The following is a 19,534-nucleotide window of genomic DNA, read 5'->3' as shown; positions in this document are numbered from 1 at the left end:
CACTGTTTTTCAAATAAATTAATCCCAGTGAACTACTTTTTTCTAGGACAGCGATGCAGACAAGAGTGATGATAACCTGGTTGTGGATGTATCCAATGAGGTAACTTAGTTTTCATTTTTAACATTTGTTCAAAAATTAAGGAAAAATACATTTTAAAAAGTAATTTCCTGCCATCCAAATGTACAGCATTGTTCTGATTTATCTTTTTTTACTAATTAACCTGAAAAACCTCTAATATGTAATGCCGGCTGGCTGCCAGACAGCAAATGAGGCTACTTTCTCTGCTTGCCCTTGCCCTCCAGAGGTTGCATTCTAATATTTCACAGCAGCTGTCAAAACTACCATGGTGTGGCTTGCAGAGTTGTTGGGTGATGCATGTAGAGGAATGGAATGGTTAGTAGCTCTGTTTTTTTTTGTTTGTTTGTTTTTTTAAATCAACATGTCTCCAAGCAAAAAGGAAAAATCATATTTAACACAAAATGATCACAAAGAATGACCAAAAGCACATATAATAGTTGCATATAGGTTAGGTCCATCTAAACAACCATTTGTGCAGGGATTCAGGGGGTTTAAATCAGGCAAAAAATGGCAGGCCCAGTCTGAGGTAGTTAGTTCACTTGAGGAGGTGTACTAACTTGGAATCAGGAACTGATTTAAACACAGAAAAGCCCAGACACTTGCCTCAGCCCCAGGGCTGTGCTCTTCCAAGCCCCCCCATGTTCCCCCCCCCACAGGCTTGACTGAGCTATTTAGCCTTCTGACCGCCCCCAACCCCAGACAGCCACCCCCCCAGAATTGTGCCGCGCTCCCTCTTCCACCCAGAGTTACACCAGGTTCTTTGCACCCCTCCCAGCACCAGCAAATTGCAACTCTCAGTCTACATTCATGCAGCTTAAAGGAAACATGGACCGGGTGTGGCAAATGCCTCCACACTCACTCCAGCACCTTTTTAAGAAGACCTAGTGTCCTTTGAGAGTGAAAGTCTTGGCAGCAGCAGTTCATGGCAGCAACACTAAGATGGTAGGACCTATAGAACTCCCTCCTTTCTCTCTCATGCCCTGTGGAAGAGTCTTGGGAGCACGGAATGCCAGTTATCCTTTTCTGTGCTTCCCATTCACTTTGGCACGTGGCAGATTGCCCCAGGTGGGGTAGGGGAGGCCAGGGCCAGCACTGAGCTAGCCCCAGCAGCCTTTCTTGGGGACCTCCTGAGGCTGCAGTGGCTGTGATCCAGGCATGCAGAGCCTGACTGGCAGCTGGAGTATGGCTCTGGCCAGCCAGGCTTTGGTCTCGGGCAGCACACACTGGTGCTACATGTGCTGTCCTGCTTTTTTGGACCGTTGTTTTTTTTTAGATAGCAGGATTTCTTGGTATCTGATTTTGGCTCTGTGCTGTAAATAGGCAGCACAGTAAACTTTTTCATGTGTAACGTATGTTCTTTCAAAAGCCTTTGAAATGCCATTAAAGTTTTGGCAGCTTCATGTCTTCTACACAGGGCAAGCACCTTGGGGGAAGCGGGCCATGGCCAAGGAAAAGGAATAATCCTGAGGATTATTCCATCACCTGAGGAATAATTTTATATCTTGAAAATAAATCAATTCCAAACAGAGGGGATGTTGTACATATTGTGTATAGAAGGAAAAAATGCAACATAACGTGTTTTTTAGGTCATGAGCTTAAGGCCATTTTCTTAAGAGTAAGAATGAGTGAAGTTGGTAATGGCCTGACAAAGGTTTTTTAAAATAAGATTTATGTTATGCAGAATCGTGTAGATTTTGGACACTCCAAAACTGAATAATCTTATTAATACTATTCTTGTTCTCTTTCCCCTCCCATTATTTGTCATACACACTTATCATGCTTTATCTCTAATTAGATGTTAAGCTCCTCTTAACATACTAAAGAACAAGAACTTTCCATGTTACTATTTAAAGATTACATGCAAAGCAAACTGGATTTATTTTAATTTATTTATTATTAATACCCCCATTAACCAGAAGAAAAAGCAGCAGACGATATCATAGAGAAACAAATATAAATTGGCTTTTGAAAAAATGCACGTAAACTTGTCAGCTTTTTAAAACCTTCCACTTTTTCAGTGAGGGATCTTGGAGAAGTTTTGTGAGGGCTTTTTCCCTTATGCTCTTATTCATTGCTATTATTTTAGGATCCTTCATCACCACGGGCAAGTCCATCTCACTCACCCCGTGAGAATGGCATAGATAAAAACCGCCTACTGAAAAAAGATGCCTCTAGCAGTCCAGCATCTACAGCCTCCTCAGGAAGTTCTACTTCCTTGAAATCCAAAGAAATGAATTTGGTGAGTATTAAAAGGAGTCTGTAGCCCAGAGGAAATATCTATCTATTTCTCACAAGTATGGGCTAATTCTAATTGCTCTGCATACTGGCATACTTGCTGGCAGCAGGCGTCTGATTTTTTTAAGCACTTGAAGTTGAAGCACATTCTTGTTCCCTCAGATCTTTATAGTGCTATACAACCCTCTTCCTTGCTGATAAAAAACTGCTTCATGCTGATCTCTCCTGTGCACTTATGTATAATGGTTTCCAAATGTAGTGCATAGTGCAAAGGGTTTGCTTTAAACAGTGATTTCTTTTGAGCTAAAAATAGCTTACATTTAAACTCTGCTACATAAGTACACACATACAGAGCTCTTTAAAAGTTCTGCAGAATCAGGTTCAAAATTTTAAAGTAGGATGTATTACTTCACCCCCCCCCCTTATTTATTTATTTATTTATTTATACAGTATCATTAATGTTTTAATCAAAACATCTTTGGCTGTTACAGTCTCTGTTTCTTAAACCACTCCATTTTTAAGATATTATGAATTATATAAAATGTTTTTGATGTTGTGCTTTGATCTATGCTGTCAGATGCATTATTTTAAGTGGTAAAATGAAATGCTGATTTTTAGACCAAAAGAATTTAGTGATACATTGAATATTGTCCCAAAGAAAAATTAGCTCAGGCATTTTTAACGCTTGTGGAAGAAGAAAAAATAACTTTCCACATTTTTTGCTTTTTAATTTTGGCAGGAGTAGGAAAGGTCAACATTTTTCGCTTGCTAGTTAATGCTGTCAACATTGCGTAGATTTATGAAAATTGGCTGAAGGACTAGGTAGTGGGTGCCCAGCATCCCAGCTGCTGTTGTGATAAATTGTGTAATATGGCCTGGATTAAAAATAATACTCATTTAATTTGTTTAATGATACCAGCATGAAAAAGCCAGCACGCCTGTTCTGAAATCCAGCACACCAACTCCTCGAAGTGATGTGCCAACCCCGGGCACTAGTGCTACTCCAGGACTTCGTCCAGGCCTTGGAAAACCTCCAACAATGGACCCTCTGGTTAACCAAGCTGGTAATGCATTGACTTTTGTGTGCCTTTATGATTCTTGCACTAGTTTTGTACTTACGTAATTCTGTATGAATACTAAATAAATGTATTGCTTCATCTTTGGTATTACTGAAGAGGCTTCATAAAAAGCAGCTGTTCAGACATAGTTGTCAGAAGCTTGAACTTCTTTCTGTCTTGACTGTTCACATTTCTTTTTATCACCTTTTGTATACAATCTAAACTGTAAAATAACTTTCCTGAAGTACCAGGTTGTTGTTCTGAATGTAAGCCCTTGCCCACTCCATTGTTTTTGCTTAGGACAGCTAACATTTGTTGAAATGTAAGTCATGACAAATTCAGATTGAAGCCTACCTTTCCTGTTCAGTCTGGAGTGGTATAGGTTCTTTGGACATCAGTTTTATTTATATGCCTCAATCTTATTGTGCATTTTTGGAGAAAGAATAACTGAATAGGGAAATGATGGTGTGCAGGAGGAAACAGGCAATGTAAATAATCGGAAAGCTGTGCATATAAGAGTTCTCTTGTACACAAAACCAGGGCGGATGGTGGTTTGAAGCCTGGTACAAAATCTGACAAAATAAACAGGAGCGTAGACAGTGGGGGAAGGTTAGATATGGCAGAAGCAGTAGCCATTTGGAATGACTGTTCTTTCCTGCGTGCAGAGAGAAAGAAAGTTACTTAAATTCAAAATACGTACGTTATTTCATTAAACTGCAGCTGCTGGTTTGAGGACTCCCTTGGCAGTACCAGGACCATACCCTGCTCCATTTGGAATGGTACCTCATGCTGGCATGAACGGAGAGTTAACCAGTCCAGGGGCAGCTTATGCCAGCCTGCACAATATGTCCCCCCAGATGAGTGCTGCTGCAGCTGCAGCCGCCGTGGTTGCCTATGGACGATCTCCTATGGTAGGCCACACACTGCTTGCAATCTCAGTTGAATGGGTTTTGGTTCACTGAAGGAAAAACTACATGCTTCATTTAGCATTGTCAAACTCCTGGGCTATAACAACGCCAGAGGCTTGACTGTTTCACTGTATGCTTCACTTTGTTACGTAGCTGAAGAAGCAAACTCACACCTTGAAAACAAAGAATCTCAGTGTATTTATGTATGTTCCAGTTTTTGTTAGCCTTCATTAATGCTTTGGCTCATTAAGAAATTACAAGCTTTTTTTTTCATTTTTTAAATAAAAAGGTAGTGTTGGAAGCTACAAAGCACTTTATTGGTTGTCTGGACATCTGTTTTTCTCCTACCAAAGCAGATTTGTGTGTTTGACAGACATCCTAAATTAAGCTCAAAGCACAAAGAAGGCATTTGTATCCACTTTTCTGAGCTTATGTTTTTATTGTTTTATGTAAATAAGAGATTGAAGTTGATTGGTCTCTCTCTCTTATGACTTTGCACCTCTTCTTTCCTAGCATGAGTGCAATAAGCAAATAAGTCACCCCTACCAGAGTAAAGTTAAGTAAAGGCCCAGTTCTACAAATGTTTTAAGCATGCGGGTAGCTTTTTGTACATAAGCAGTCCCAGTGAATTCAGCAATGCTGTTTATAAGGATATTTATATGATAAAGTATTTGCAGGATTGAACTCTGGATTTATAGGACTTGGTGCCATTGGCTTAGAATGAGCATTTTTTTTTTTAATTGGAAAAATAGGTTAGTTTTCTTCAGCAGGATGGATGGAAACTGCAAATGGTGCATGCAGCCTTTAAAACTACCTGCAATATGCTTTTTAATTAATATATGTTCCTTTTTCAAAGGAAGAACCAAACGAGCTTTTGTTCAGAATTGCTTGTAGAGATTGTTTAAAGGACAAGTTTATGCGAGATGAATTAATGTAAGAGTTAAAATTTTTGGAAAACCTATGGAAGCACCTATTGTGTTAAGCATATTATTATTGTTCATTTTTAAGCTCTAGCCATTACGTGCCCAAATGTGACCACTTACTAAATGCTGAAAGACATGTAAATGTCCCCTTAACACATTGTTTTAAGAAATGGTTCCATTTCTGCAATACTCTGTACAACATATGCATCAAAACAGAAAAGGGGATGAAAATGAGTTGGAGGGTAGGTAAGGGGACTTGCGGTTTTTGCAGTCAGCAGGCTTAAGTTGTATTCATTTTCCATTATCAGGTTGGGTTTGATCCTCCTCCTCACATGAGAGTACCGGGAATCCCTCCAAATCTAGCAGGAATCCCTGGGGGGAAACCGTAAGTAACTTTTAACACCTTAACTACATGCCCTCTAGCTATTACTATCTTATGTCAGCAAACAAGATTTCCAAAGAAAAGTTATATCTTGGGTATTTCTAGGAGAATGCTGTATTCCTCTCCTGATAAGGAGCATGTCTTAAATTCCCAACTGGCCACTGTCATCATCTTAATCGCATACATACTCATTTCCTTATTTCTGGAGAGAAGGTTGAAAAAGAGTGAGAGAAAGGTAGCAGTGTTGGAAATCAGTAGTACTTGTTAAAAGAACTAAGATGTTATGAGTTTTTTAAATTTAAAACATGTGAAGCCATCATTAAGCCAGCAGAAACAGTGGTTGTAAATTGCAATCCCCTTATTTTGGAACACATTTTAACAGGACTGAAGGTCTTGTGAAACTGTTGGATCTCAAGCTTTAGAAATGTAGGGGGTACTTAATGAGGATCTGAAGTAGTTACTTTGGCAAATGATACAAAACTTACATAATGAAGCAGGCACTTCTTAAAACAATCTCGTAGATATGCAGCTGTAGAGCAGCAGGATACACAGGAAGGGATGTACACAGTAGATGTGTAAATGTATGAGGGATTATTTTCACAGCAGTTCTTTGAAACTAGAAGCTTGCATTAATGCTGACCTCTGCAAAGTAAAAAGGAGCACTAGGAAAAAGTGCTTTGGTTAATGGTGATGGTGGTGTTTCTCATAATCACGTTTTGGCCTGTCTATTGAAACATTTTACTGTCGGGCCAACAGAATTAAAAATGGTTATACAGTTAGCTAACCTATTTGATCGGGAGTGGGGGAAAATGTAGAGAGCCTCTTCGAAATGGCTGGCTTTTTAATTTTTTGCCAGATAGCATATTTTTGGCTTACTAAGCAACATTTTGATAAACTATATTATTAAAAGTATCCATGAGTTTCAGTTTGGTGGATTTCATTCTACCATAACTTAAGCAGCTAGGTTATTCTTTAGTCCTGCTAGGTTCCACACTTGTAGTCTCTGAAAGAAAAGCTCAAAGCTTCTCATTGTAGTAGTTTCCTGAAATAGTTCTAGAAAAATCTACCCTGATGGTAAACAAAGCATACTTTCCTTAAAAAACATTGTTGATTAAAAGTAATCATATTTTGGGTGGTGGTTCCTTTGCAACAGTTGTCATTTCCATCACAACCTACTCTCTGTCTCTTTGCATTGGTGACCTTCGCTTTCGCTTACCTTGTGAATGAAAGATCCTTCCTTTTGATTCTGGTTTCCATTTAATTTTGTGGATAATTTAGTATTGGAACCACTTCAAATTTTCCCTTGCGCAGTTGTGTGTTCCTGTTACAGATGCATTATATACTCGCTCAACCACTGAGGAGTTCTTATGAATCTTCATGTTGACAGTTTCAGTTGCTCTGCAGTTTTTTCAGAGGAAGGCAACAGCTATTAATTTTGAGTCAGAATTTTACATTATCAGAAGCATTTACGGAGTTTTTTATAAACATAACGTTAATGAGCTTACAATATCATTTGCACTACCTTGTTGATACCTGGTGGCCTGCCACCATGTCAGCCATCGTAACAATACTCAGAATAGCGCAGAGATTATGATGCCTTCTTTAATCTCTTGTCCCTTTTTCTCTCTTTTACGGTTACTGAAAGAAAACTACTATTCCTAATTTTTTTGTTGCTATTTAACATATTTTTGTATGTAGACTCCACCTCTCAACTCTTATTGTTGAAGCACCTGCTTAGTCTGGATTTCATTAGCAAATTCCCACCCATACACTTGAGCAAAAGATGACAGAAGGGGTACAAAACATGCTGCCTAACAAAGAGGGGCCCAAAGGGTTGGTATTATTTATGAGGCACTGAGTAGCATTTTAATATTGAAATAAATGCCATTTCTTAAAATAGACTGTTTTTAATAGACCAAACTCATTTCTGATGATTTTAGTGGAATTTCTTTCACAAACAAAATATTATTGGACTGTGCATAGACATTAGAAGTTAGTGCTTTTAATTCTTGCCTTTATTCTTAATAATGAAATGTTGGTTTTCCACTAGCAACTTCCGTAACAATTAGGTCTATTCCAGGGCAGCTCAGCCATTGTTGTAATGTGCAAGACGCATCAGTCATATCTATATCCTTCTACTCAAACGCAGATGCATATGTTTAAAATATGTATCTCAAGATGTTTTTTCCATTGGTCTCTAGTTTGGTGGGGAGCTTGTTCATACTGCTTCTAAGAATCCTCGCCTCCAGTTCAGACTCATGTTTACTTCCTAATCTCTCAAGCTGCGATTAGGCAGGTTTTGTAGTCTATTTCCTGGTTTCTGTACTTAGAGGCTGAGTTACCTCCTTTGCTGCTAATTGTTTCCTCCTTTGCTTGTACTTACTATAAATAGGGTCAAATGTAAACTCAGAATCTGAGCTGTTCTCCTTCATTTGAATGCCTCTAAATCTAGACTTAGTTTAGCCCTGTTCATTAACAGCTAGCAGGATACTTTCTGTTACCCATAGCAACTTTCTGATAGCATCTCTTATCTGGGTTAGACAACTCTACTGAAATTTTCTGGTACAAAATATGGATAACATGACATCTGTCACAGAGTTGCACAGACTGCAGGAGAATTCTCAGTTTATATCTGAAGCCTACTTTCTCCCAGACGCACAAATTGTGATGCCGCATTCAATTTGTGTTGTAAATGAGATGTGGCATTTTAGTTGTGTATCCTGTTTTGGGTAGAGGTGAGTAGGGTGGGGATTTTTCAGCTAGAAGTGGTGAATCCCCAGCCATATGTGTGTTAGCTGCTGCAGTTATCTATAACTACTCTGCAGCTTTTGTTCTAAATACGATTGACTCAGTTCTCTTTCTAAAGAACCAGTATTTCTATGAGCACCTGTTCTCTTTTGACCACTGAACACACAGAGGCCTTATTAATAGAATAAATTGCTGCTAGGAAAATAAGCTGCCTCTTAGGAACCTGTGCTTGTTTTCCAGTTTGTTGTTGGTACAAAAACTCCCTCTGGAAAACTCCTCAATTTGTCTTGCTTTCCTTTCTGCTAAATGTAGCTGAATTTAAGTAAGTCCCTTACTCCCAGCCCTTTTTTTTTTTTTAATTGTGACCCTGGTCAAGTTTGTTGGCTCTTGAGCCTAATCCTGTCATTAGTTGTATTGGTGATCTTGGTTCATTGCATACAGACCTAAAAAGTGGCAGGGTCTTGCCACTCTCATTTCTCAATGCCACAAATTAGCAGGTCTGTATCCAGTTGATAGCAGGTTGCCTGCAGGCACTTGTTTATTTTGTTTTCTTATGCTTCTTCCTCAGAAACCATCCCTTCCATTTTTCTCTTCAGCCTCCTGTCTAACTTATTCCACTGTTTATCCTTCAGTTTCTTCTGCATTTACTTTGTGGTTTTGTGGAGTTTTCCTATCTTCCTGTATCGTCTTGGGAAAAGATAGTTTTTGTCTGACAATGCAAGTGCAGCTTTACAAATAAACTCAACTTATGGACAGTAGTGAGGGGGGGAGGCAAGGGTTGTGGGGGCAGCAAGGGTAGAAAAAGTGGAGCAACAGCCCTGACTGCGCACAGCCCTATGAGAGGGTGCTAGAATCCCTTCCCAAGAGTCTTTGCTGCTCAGCCATAGGAGCCAGGCAGTGCAGCCCTACACTCAACAGTGCAGCAGTATATCTGGCGGGGCAGGGAGCAAGTAGGGCAAGTGGAGTGGCGCACCCCTCCACCCTCTACCGCCCAAGAGTCCTTGACATGGATGTAGTCCTGTTCCCAATAGTACAGGGGCTGGCAATTATTCTGAGTGGAGGGCTGCTTACCAAGGTTTGGCAAGCTGTCCAGGGCCACATTGGTAGCCCCACCCCCTGGTTGACATCTTGTGACCAGAAGTCCTGCCTCCTAACCCCTGACCTTTGCCACCAGAAATCCCTCCCCTTGTCCTCAGAAGTATTTCTTTCAGCAAGAAGTTTTGTCATCTTGGAACCAGAAAAATGCCAAATTATATTCTAAAAAGCAAATATCTACAGCATTCATTAATTTGGTTTCAGATATCTTTTTGCCCGGGTTTACACATGTTTGTGTAGTGTGTGTAGAGGTGATTGCACAATAGCTTAAAATGAAGTCTTGAGTTTGTATATTGTGGGGGGTGGGTATAGGTTTGTGGGGAGCTGTGGGCATGGGGTAAGAAAGCATGTGGGTGTGGGAGATATATGAGGGGGTGTGGGTGTCTGCATGTATGGCAGTGCAAGGAGGTGTGGGTGCATGTGTATTGTGGGGTGTGCATGTGGGACTCAGCCTATGAACACACGCATGCACACATTCGCACTTACACTCTCTGTCCCTGCCTGTCTACACCCCCCCCCACACACACACACTCTCCCTGCCTGCCCCCCCATGCACTCTCCCTGCCTACACAACACTCAGTCACTCACTCTGCCTGCGTGTACATACACACAGTCTGTCCCTGCCTGCCTGTGTGTACACACACGCAGACACACACACACACACACACACACACACACACAGTTGCGCATGCATGCACACCCCTGTACTGGCTCGGCCCTGTGCTCCCCAGTCAGGCGATGCAGCTGGCAGCCAGCGATGCTGGATTAGGGCAAAGGCAGGAAGAGAGTGAAATGGCTTGAGGTGGGGCGGGGCTATTCAGTCCTGCTGAGGCTCCCCCTGGGTCCTACTACCCCTGCTCTTGTCAGCTTTCACAGGCTGCTAGGGCAGATAAATATTAATTTTCTAAAAATGTTAGGGGCCCCACAGGCTGAATCTGGCCCATGGGCTGTATTTCGCCCAATCCTGCAGTAGTATATGGCAGGGGAGGGGAGAGTTATGAACCAGGCACTAGGTGGGCTCCCAGGGAGCTCATGCCACAGGGCTGCCTTTAGTGTGCAGAAACCCCAGGCAGATAAGAATCCCTCTCTTCTCCTGTCCCCTTTCTATAATGGTCAGCATATTCCTCCCTCCCCCCACAACCCTTGAGCACTGAATAAACTACCTACACCTCTGCATGTGAAAAAGGTCTAGATGAGAATGTCTTTTGCAGCTCTTCTGCATTTTATCCTCAGTGTGGTTGCAAGACCTGATGTGTTGAGCAAGATAAGAGCACAAAAAATGAAACAGGCAGGGCATATCATGAGAACTGATTAAAGAAGGCATGTGAGGCAGATTTTTGGAAGCTGAAGTGGAAAGTATCAGACCTTAATGGGAAGATAACATAAAAACAGATCTAGAAGAGATAGGCAAAGTTGCAACAAGGTGGAAGGGGCCTGTACAAGGTAGGAGGATGTGGAAAGCTATATTTAAGGTGATTCTAGGTCCTTGAGGCCTGTGAGACAAGAGAGACAGAGACAGTGGGTGCAGTACTGTTGAAAAAATCCACTGCTGCTTCTCTCCCCCCCCCCCCAATTACTTTGGTAGATTTCTGACTAATTTATCTGTATTTACAAATCCCATTTCCCTTTTTGGCCTTCACCAATACTACTTGCTACTTCTTACTTCTCATTGGCTCAAGCCATACTTCTGTCACTGTAGCAAAATGTTCAACCTCATATAGAAACCCCATGGACCGTAATGATTAGAAGAGGTCATGTGGTCTAAAACCACTTCAGTTTCTTCAGCTGTTGGCCAATTTTTAGAAGTTCCTGGCAGCTCCCATTCTGTTCTTCTTTCTCTTCATATGCAGTTTCCAAATCATTAATTACTTTTCTTCCAGAAATTGGTACTATTTTCAGAAATGACTGCCTGCTTTCTCTCTCTACATTACAGCAAGCAGCATACACTATTTATACTTCTTGGTTTAAGGCTGTATTTCTGTTTGCCTCTTTAATTCATATTTCTTGTGGAACAAATGGTTTTTAGTTCCTGTGTCTTATGGAAGGAACAGGTATCATGGACTTCCTCATTAAGTGAGTACCACAAACTTCTCACATGAGCTCGCTGTACTAGTCATTCATACTAGACTTAAATGGCAGCAGTATCACAGACCTCTCAATTTGGAACCATACTGCTTTAAAATGGAATGATATGATTATACAGAAGACAGATGTTTTTATCAAATCTCATTTGATCTGAAATACAGTCAGGGACAGATAGAGGGGAAATAAAACTTCTTTTAAAAATACTACTAGCTGCTTTAATAGGAAACGGTGATTGCATCTGTTTACTTTTTTATAGTAAAAGTTCTAATAACAAGCTGATTTGGGACACTGTCAGTAATGTCAATACTGCTACATTTTACAAATAATATTCTTTTTATACTTACAATTTGTTATAATTTTTGTTGGGAAATATCCCAGAAGTAGCTTGTTCAGTCATAAATGCATTAGTATGGATGGAATGATCTGTTTTTGTAAAACTGTTCTTGGATGCACTATCAAAAGAAGTTATTGGTCAAAAGGAGTAGTGGTCCCTTTTGTGGAAACTTTACCACTTGCTGTTTTGCTCTGTATGCAGAGAGAGACCTTGCTAGGTTCTTACAATGTCTGTAGGGAAAACTGCAACTAATAATACATTATGTTGGTGTAGAAAGTAAACTCTAAATGTGGGCAGCAAAAGAATAAACACCTTTTCTTCTGTCGTGTTCTGGAGAATACAGCCATAATTGAAGGTGGGATATCAGGAAAGGAGGCGAGCATAAGCCTCTAATGCTTTGTTCTATCCTTGCTTTGTTTTTGTGTTCACTTTTTGCAGTTTTTGCAGTTTGTTTTAGGCATCTATTATGCAAAGTATATGATTATGTAATTACATGTAATATATATTTACAAATAGTTTTTATGCATTATTATCTTGACTTCCTTGTAATATATCATGCATTCAATTAAGTAATTATTTCCTGGAATGACAAATGATCTTGCCAAAGGTGAAAAGATTTGCTATACATTGTATTATAAATAAAACAGCAGATTGAAGCTGAGATTTAGCAACCAAAAAAGGGTAAGCTTACTCACTCTGGAGCTGTGTAATGTTTTTTGGCCTAGGCCAGGGGTGTCAAGCATATAACCCATGGAACCTCTGACCCTTTTTCTGCCCCAGACTATCCCCACACAATGTCTGGGATAAGCACTGCCTATGACTCTCACATGGGCCAGCGGCACCCTAGGTAGGTACCTCCTGTTGTGGATCAGGCATGCAGATGGGGCAATGGGTCTGTAGGCCTGATCTAACACATGGGCCTGCCCCAAGCCACTCATCTGGTTCAACACTCCTAGCCTAGGTTGTCAAACTTGCTCATCCTCTTAGGATGAGGGAAGCACACATGATGAAAGGGAATGTGCAACGCTAAGACATTCAAAAGTGACTTGTAATTTGGGATGCCAATTTGGGTCACTTGAATTACCTTTACCATAGCTGAACTCCAAGGGACAAGTGTTCAGCACTTGAGACTCTTGAAAAATCAGGCTCCTCTTAAGTCTCCACTTGGATATCTAAAATAACTTGTCACTTTTGAAAACCTTGACTTATGTATGCACAGAATATAACAGACCCAAAGGTCTCTGCCTTGACTATACTGTATTCAGCTGCTAGAGAGTGCCATGTGTACCACTTGCCAAAAAAGAAAATGTCATGAAGCTGCTGTTAGAGCTAAGTACTATTTAAAAAAAAATGCACAACTGAGACTGAGCTGTGGGCACATGCCAAATAAAAACTACTTTTTTTAAGCATTTGACTCGCATCAATCAGAAGCTGGGCAGATGAGGTGTGTTTTCAGGTCAGCTCTCTCTAGAGCTGTCTCTTTGATGTAGACAGGTTCAAAGTCACTCATGCAATTTCTTATCTGTATGCCAGAGCTTGTAGGCCTCGTGTTGGGCTAGTGACTGAAGAAGTAGTACCCTGGAAATCTCACAAGCACTTACATTTTTCAAAAGGAAAAAAGAGAATCAGGTTCTCAGTTCTTTTCACATCTTCAACTGGTATTATTTATCAAACTTAAAGAATTAGGGAATGAACACACACCAGTATACTTATCAAACCTTTAAAAAAATCAGTTCAAGATTTTGAATTCCAGGAATAGTAATTATTACTTGTAGAATACTAATGATGTTACCAACACTTTATACACACAGAAAGAGCCTGTCCTTTCCTTTTCTTCTTTCCCAACCCATAACACAATTTGTGCACAGTCATTTATGAATAAACTAGAATATTGGAAAACGGGTGTTTTGAAACAAGTTATTTTCATGTGAAATATCAGGAATTAAGCAGTGCCTTTTACCTATTTAAAAAAAAATTACCATACAAGTGTGGCTATTCCTCTGAAAGATGTCTGAAAAGAATGTCTTGGTGCTTTGTTACTTTTCTCTTGGTCACTGCCAGCAAAGAGAAAAGATCATTTTATAAGTGGAAAGGTATTTATTATAACTTCCAGGCCTGAAGAATCAGTGGGAGCTCTAAAATTTAGGGCTGCTATGAAAGTTTTGCGTGTGTATCTTTACAAGTAAGAAGCATTCTCCAGCTGGAACCTATCATTCTGATTTTGATGTGGGAGACTGCCCTTTGGGCTCTTCTAAACTGTATTGATTCTGTACTTGGATACTTTTACTGGATCTTACCAGTTGTGTGACCTTGAGCAAGCTACTTCACTGCTCTATTCATCTGGTTTCTCTCCTACCCTTTGTCTGTATCATGCTTGGTTTATAAACTCTTGGGAGATTGAGTGTTTGTGCCATGTACAGTGAAGTTCTGATCTTCATTGGGAGTCTCTGAGCATTGCTGTATGCCATTAGTAGTCTTCAACCTCCATCTGGGTTAACTTTAGCTCTTATGTGTGAGGGGAGTGTAGGAGAAATCATAAAAATGGATCTAAGAAGATGGAATCGGTAGCATCTGTTCATGGAAAATGTAAAGAAGTCTGATTCAGTGTTATTTTGTTACCTTGGATATGCTTTTATTATAGCCAGGGTTGGTAGCACTGCTTATTAAAACCTGCCTGCCCCCTCCCATTTTAGGATACATTTTCAGTTGCTTGAAGCTTTTACAAACCTTTATACTATTTTGGCTGAAGTTTTCCATGTGAAAGTACATGTTCAGCTCGCTTAGGCTGAATCTTTAAAAATAACTATAAATCCAAAAGTGTAAACTGTTTCCAACAGTGAAGGTAAGGAAAAATGCATACTCTTGCCTGGTTTAGCTTTGGTTAGTGAGGTGATAACTCATTCACTACTTTGTATTCATCCAGGATTTGACTGCTGAATTTTCCATAAAGGTGACAGTGATATCTGATGTGAATCAGATGTACATTAAAAAATGAAGAAGGATTTGGACAGGATCTCACCACAGCAATAATGTTTGAGCTGTAAAAGAAATGCTCAAAACATCAGGCATTACTGTTAATGAAGCAACTTGAGGTCAGGCACCGATTTTTACTTTCTGTCGGGAAAATTACCATTCTCCTGATAGAAACCAGAAATGTACAGATGTTCAGGTTTTTTCTCCTGAAGCCAAAATGGCTGCTCCAGGGGAAAAATATCCCAGCAACAATCAGGGTTCAATTGCGCCTGAAAGAACTTCTCCTGGGAGACTAAACATGTATGTGCTTCCCCTGGGTTAACTTCTGTTAGGGAACAGGACGAGTGGAGCTGGGGGAAAGTCTTCCTGAGACCGGTCATCTCAGTCTTGACAAGGTGCACGGGGCAGCTGCTGCCCACCTTCCACGGATTGAGGCAAAGGGAGCAGCAGCTACTACTACCTGCCTCTTCCCCAAGCTGAGTAGTCTCTGGTTTTGGGATGAGGCAGGGGGCTTTGCCAGCTCATTATTCAGGTCAGGAGCAAGGTGGCAATGTAAAAACTGGCAGCTGGGAGCAGGGCTCCAAGAATGCTTCTCTAACTTCTTCCAGTTCCTGCCAGCTCCACGTTTTCTACTTCACCATCCAGCTAAGTGGTGGGGTAGTGATGTGGGAGGGAGTGGGGGGAATAGCTTTTACAGAGTCTGCCTTGGACTCCAGCTAAGCTTGTTACACTACTGGGTAGCAGCAATAACCTTGTAGATGCCTTTAGAGAAAGCCTTGTAAGTTGTACCACTTAATGTGTACTTTTCCTGTGAAATACTTATTGTGTAAGAGATAATGGAACTGTCTGTTGTGAGTGCTCTCCTCCTATCCCAGATTTTCTGTGCCTCTACCACTTTGCAGTGCAGCATTGATTGATGCCATGTGAAAAATAGAATCAGCAAAGCAAAGGAGCTGTTAAATACTTTTCTCACAACTCAGCAATGTACCTAGCTGACCTAATTCTTTCTCCTTTTTTTCCCTTCTCTATTTCAAAAAAGAGCATACTCCTTTCATGTTACTGCAGATGGTCAGATGCAGCCTGTACCTTTCCCTCCTGATGCCCTCATTGGTCCAGGAATCCCTCGGCATGCACGTCAGATCAACACTTTGAATCATGGGGAAGTAGTATGTGCAGTAACCATCAGCAACCCCACAAGGCATGTGTACACTGGTGGAAAAGGGTGTGTTAAAGTCTGGGATATCAGCCAACCTGGCAACAAGAGCCCTGTCTCTCAGCTGGACTGCCTGGTAAGTGAACAGGAACATGCGCATAAAGTAATTTCTCCTTGGAGACCCAATAAGGAAATAGCTGTCCAGCCCTGGATTACATTCATATTATGAGGAAATAGCCAGCGGATCTGTTTCCTGCTTTAGATATTTAAGTCTTTTTTAAATGAAAAAAGAAGCCTTATTTATCGTAAATATGATCAACATTGGTTAATCATATGGGTTGAGTGTACATAGGACTTCTAAGCAAGAATCTGCCAAAGTTGTTTTAATCCGTGCCCTGGTAGGAAGCTTTCCCAGTAGATGAGACAAAAGTATCTGAAAAGGAATGCAGTCAAGCTTGCACTGCAGGCAGAGCATATCAAAAATAGGTTTCTCTTTTTGCTTCGCTTCATTTCTAAAAGAGTAGAACTGAAGTGAAGCATTTCAGGTAAGCATTTCTTACCAAATACCTGATTAAACAGCGTGAGAAATGGTCTTACAATTAGCATGGCACTAATGCATTTGCTGTTGTTCCTAACGCCTATACCTTTGTTTAGAGCTGACAGTGAGCTGAGCAAAGTGTATAATGTTCTGTACCCTTCTCTCAAACTCCTATGTCAGTTAAAATGGTTGGAAAGAAGGGTAGTCAGTAAAATGTGAATTGTGAGGGCAAGTGTCCTTTCAGGGAGCTGAAGTTAGGAAGCCCAGTAATACCTATTAAAAACACAATCATTGTGGTTTCAGTATTTGATAGAAGCAAAGGTGTATACTTTGCTTTACCTGACCTTTGCTGCTGCTTTTCTGTTAGCCTTCTGATTACAATAATATATGCAATGATTTGGCGGGAAATGCATTCCAGGGGTCAGTATTCCTGCCTAAATTTCAATTATACTGCTGCCTACACAATGTATTGCTCCTCTGCTCCAGTAAGGAAGGTGCTAGACAAAGCAAGCAATATTGATTTCTTTTTACTAGTTCTGGATGTTTTGAGTTATAGGCTTTATGCTTCTGACAGCTCACCACGTTAATTTGTCTATTAAAAATGAAGAAGTTAGGATGGCCAATACATTTATGGAGTGAAACTTGTAATAGATAGAATATTTCTTTCCCAGTTCCCCCGTGGTACTTTTGGTCAGCAGCAATACTGTAAATCTTAAACCAGTTATGTCAAAATCTGATTAGAACCCAATGAAGATTCAGTACAAATACCAAGAAATGGGTTAAGAGCAGTGAGAACACATGTGCAGCATTTGTAGTTACCAGTGGTAAGCACAAAGTAGTATTTTTAGAAAATCCCAAGTTCTTGGGCATTGGATTTGAAAACTGCTTTTTCATAGATGGTTTCTTCATGTTGCCAAACAGAGAGGTCATTTGCTTTTTCGGAAATACTCCTGCAGTGTTGGCAGTAATAGCACGAGGAGTGAGCTTGCACAAAAGCAAGCTTACCTTGGCTCTGTGAACTTGGCTCTGTCAGTTTGTAATGAGATGGAAGAATTGCCATCCATCAGGTTCAGAACGAAGTATGCTGCCGGATTTGCAATATGAAGACTGGAGTTTAATTTCCACAGCTGCAGTTTCTGTTCTATGATGATTGAAAGTAGGAGATTGAAACCATTTAGGATCAGCTGGTGACTTTTGTATACTTTGGCACCAGGAAAATGTAGTCTAGTGTTTAAAACTTGGAAGCAACGTGAATCATATCATTGGTCATTATCAGTAGGTACTTATTAATGTAACTGAGGTGGCTTGTGTTATACAGAACAGAGATAACTACATCCGCTCCTGTAAACTGCTGCCTGATGGATGTACCCTCATAGTTGGTGGGGAAGCCAGCACATTATCCATATGGGACCTGGCAGCTCCAACTCCTCGTATAAAAGCAGAGCTGACATCCTCTGCTCCAGCCTGCTACGCTCTGGCCATCAGTCCCGATTCCAAGGTCTGCTTCTCCTGCTGTAGTGATGGGAACATTGCAGTGTGGGACCTGCACAACCAGACCTTGGTCAGGTGAGAATCCTTCTCGCTATGCAAAAGTGGGCTTAATAAAGTTACTCTTTCGAAGACTAGCTAAATACCTGTGTCAAGTGCATTTCATGGCAGAAATGCTGAGCAGATGTCCCAATGTCTAGAGCAGTGGTTTTTAAACTGTGTTCAGTGGAACCCTAGAGTTTCAAGGTAGACCATCATGAGTTCTGTAAAGAGACTGGGGGTAATGGCCAAGAGGTGGTCCACTGCTGGTGCCATTCCAGGTTGCCTGGCTCCACGTTGGCCTACACAGCCCACAAAGCCAGGGGTAGGGGTTACACAGCAGCAGAAGTGATATGAAAGAGTTCTTTTGACTTTTAGGAAGTTTGAAAACCACTGAATCTGGTCTGAATCTGACATAGCAAGTTTTAGTGGTTCTGAAAGACATTCTTACAGATCATTAAAAGCCTGATACACAAAGCCTATTGGATGTAAAATTTCCATAGGCTTTGAGTTTTATATGGTTCCAAAACACTACAAATCTTGGAATAAACGTTACTTAATTTTTGTGGTTGTTGAAGACCAAATGCAAACTGCAGGGCCGATTGTGGTATGTTGGGTTTTCTTTTCTTGTCTAAAATACTTAACGTAATCATGAAAAATTACCCGATTATGGTAACAAATACTCCAATATTCAGGAGGAATGTAGAAGAATATGGATTTTGATAACTGTATCATTAAAGCTTGAAATATAAATAGCTCTTTATGCATGAGACCAATGCATTGTTCTTTTGGCATGCTTTTTGGGAAACTCTGTGAGTACTGAATCCTTCAGCCCTTTTGCTTAAGATCTGTTACTACATCACTGGTTATACTGGGCTTCACCCAAGCCTGTAAACATGGCTTGAGGTGGCTCTTAAATTGTTTCACATAACCAAATTTTAAATAACATTAAATAAAAGTTGAAAGTAGTTCATGCATTCTGCTTTTCTTCCATTCCCCCTTGGTTTTCTCCTCTCACATTTTTAAGATATTGTTTTTGGCAGTAGTTCAGTTTTTCTGAGAAATGATTCTCCCTGTCACTAATCTCTAATGCTTTTAGGTTTATTTGGCAAAGATTATGATTAACTTACTGCCCACATAAGCTGTTTCCTTAAACCACTTCCTTTCAAACACTCAAAAACAAAAACACTGAACATGTTGGAGGAAGCATCCATTTCTAAATGTGAGTGCCTTCGTATAGCAATATTTCTCCTTTTAGTCATTGTATTGAGGGGTGAATGTAATAGTGCCTGGGGTGGCTTACAGCACACTAGTCCTGTGGTCCACTAAAAGTTAATGATAGTACATTCCTAGTAAGTTTGCAGCAGTCCATAATATTATCAGGAAATGGAGCCTGAATTAAAAAGAGGCCTGATTTCAGAAAGTGCTTGTAAAAACAGGTCTATTTTATGTGCCTCAGAAAAGGTACCCAAAATCGTTAGTTACTATTTAAAGTT

The 19,534-nt window shown here is 40.4% G+C and overlaps 1 protein-coding gene across 4 annotated transcripts in view; it reads left to right on the top strand.

The window, feature by feature from the left end:
• TLE1 (transducin like enhancer of split 1) overlaps positions 1 to 19,534 on the top strand; it is a 92,105-nt gene that overhangs the window by 67,646 nt on the left and 4,925 nt on the right. For all 4 annotated transcript variants that reach the window (XM_019554991.1, XM_019554990.1, XM_019554989.1 and 1 more), the window contains 7 exons: positions 47 to 100; positions 2,166 to 2,318; positions 3,234 to 3,378; positions 4,093 to 4,283; positions 5,512 to 5,588; positions 15,860 to 16,109; positions 17,830 to 18,077. In XM_019554991.1, coding sequence (XP_019410536.1) covers positions 47 to 100; positions 2,166 to 2,318; positions 3,234 to 3,378; positions 4,093 to 4,283; positions 5,512 to 5,588; positions 15,860 to 16,109; positions 17,830 to 18,077 — 1,118 coding nt within the window. The remainder of the gene's footprint in view (positions 1 to 46; positions 101 to 2,165; positions 2,319 to 3,233; positions 3,379 to 4,092; positions 4,284 to 5,511; positions 5,589 to 15,859; positions 16,110 to 17,829; positions 18,078 to 19,534) is intronic.

Source organism: Crocodylus porosus, unplaced genomic scaffold (genome assembly GCF_001723895.1).
Source record: "Crocodylus porosus isolate Cpor-Errol unplaced genomic scaffold, CroPor_comp1, whole genome shotgun sequence".
Taxonomy (NCBI): Eukaryota; Metazoa; Chordata; order Crocodylia; family Crocodylidae; genus Crocodylus; species Crocodylus porosus.
Note: the sequence above shows the minus strand (reverse complement) of the source record. Positions and strands in the feature narration are given on the sequence as shown.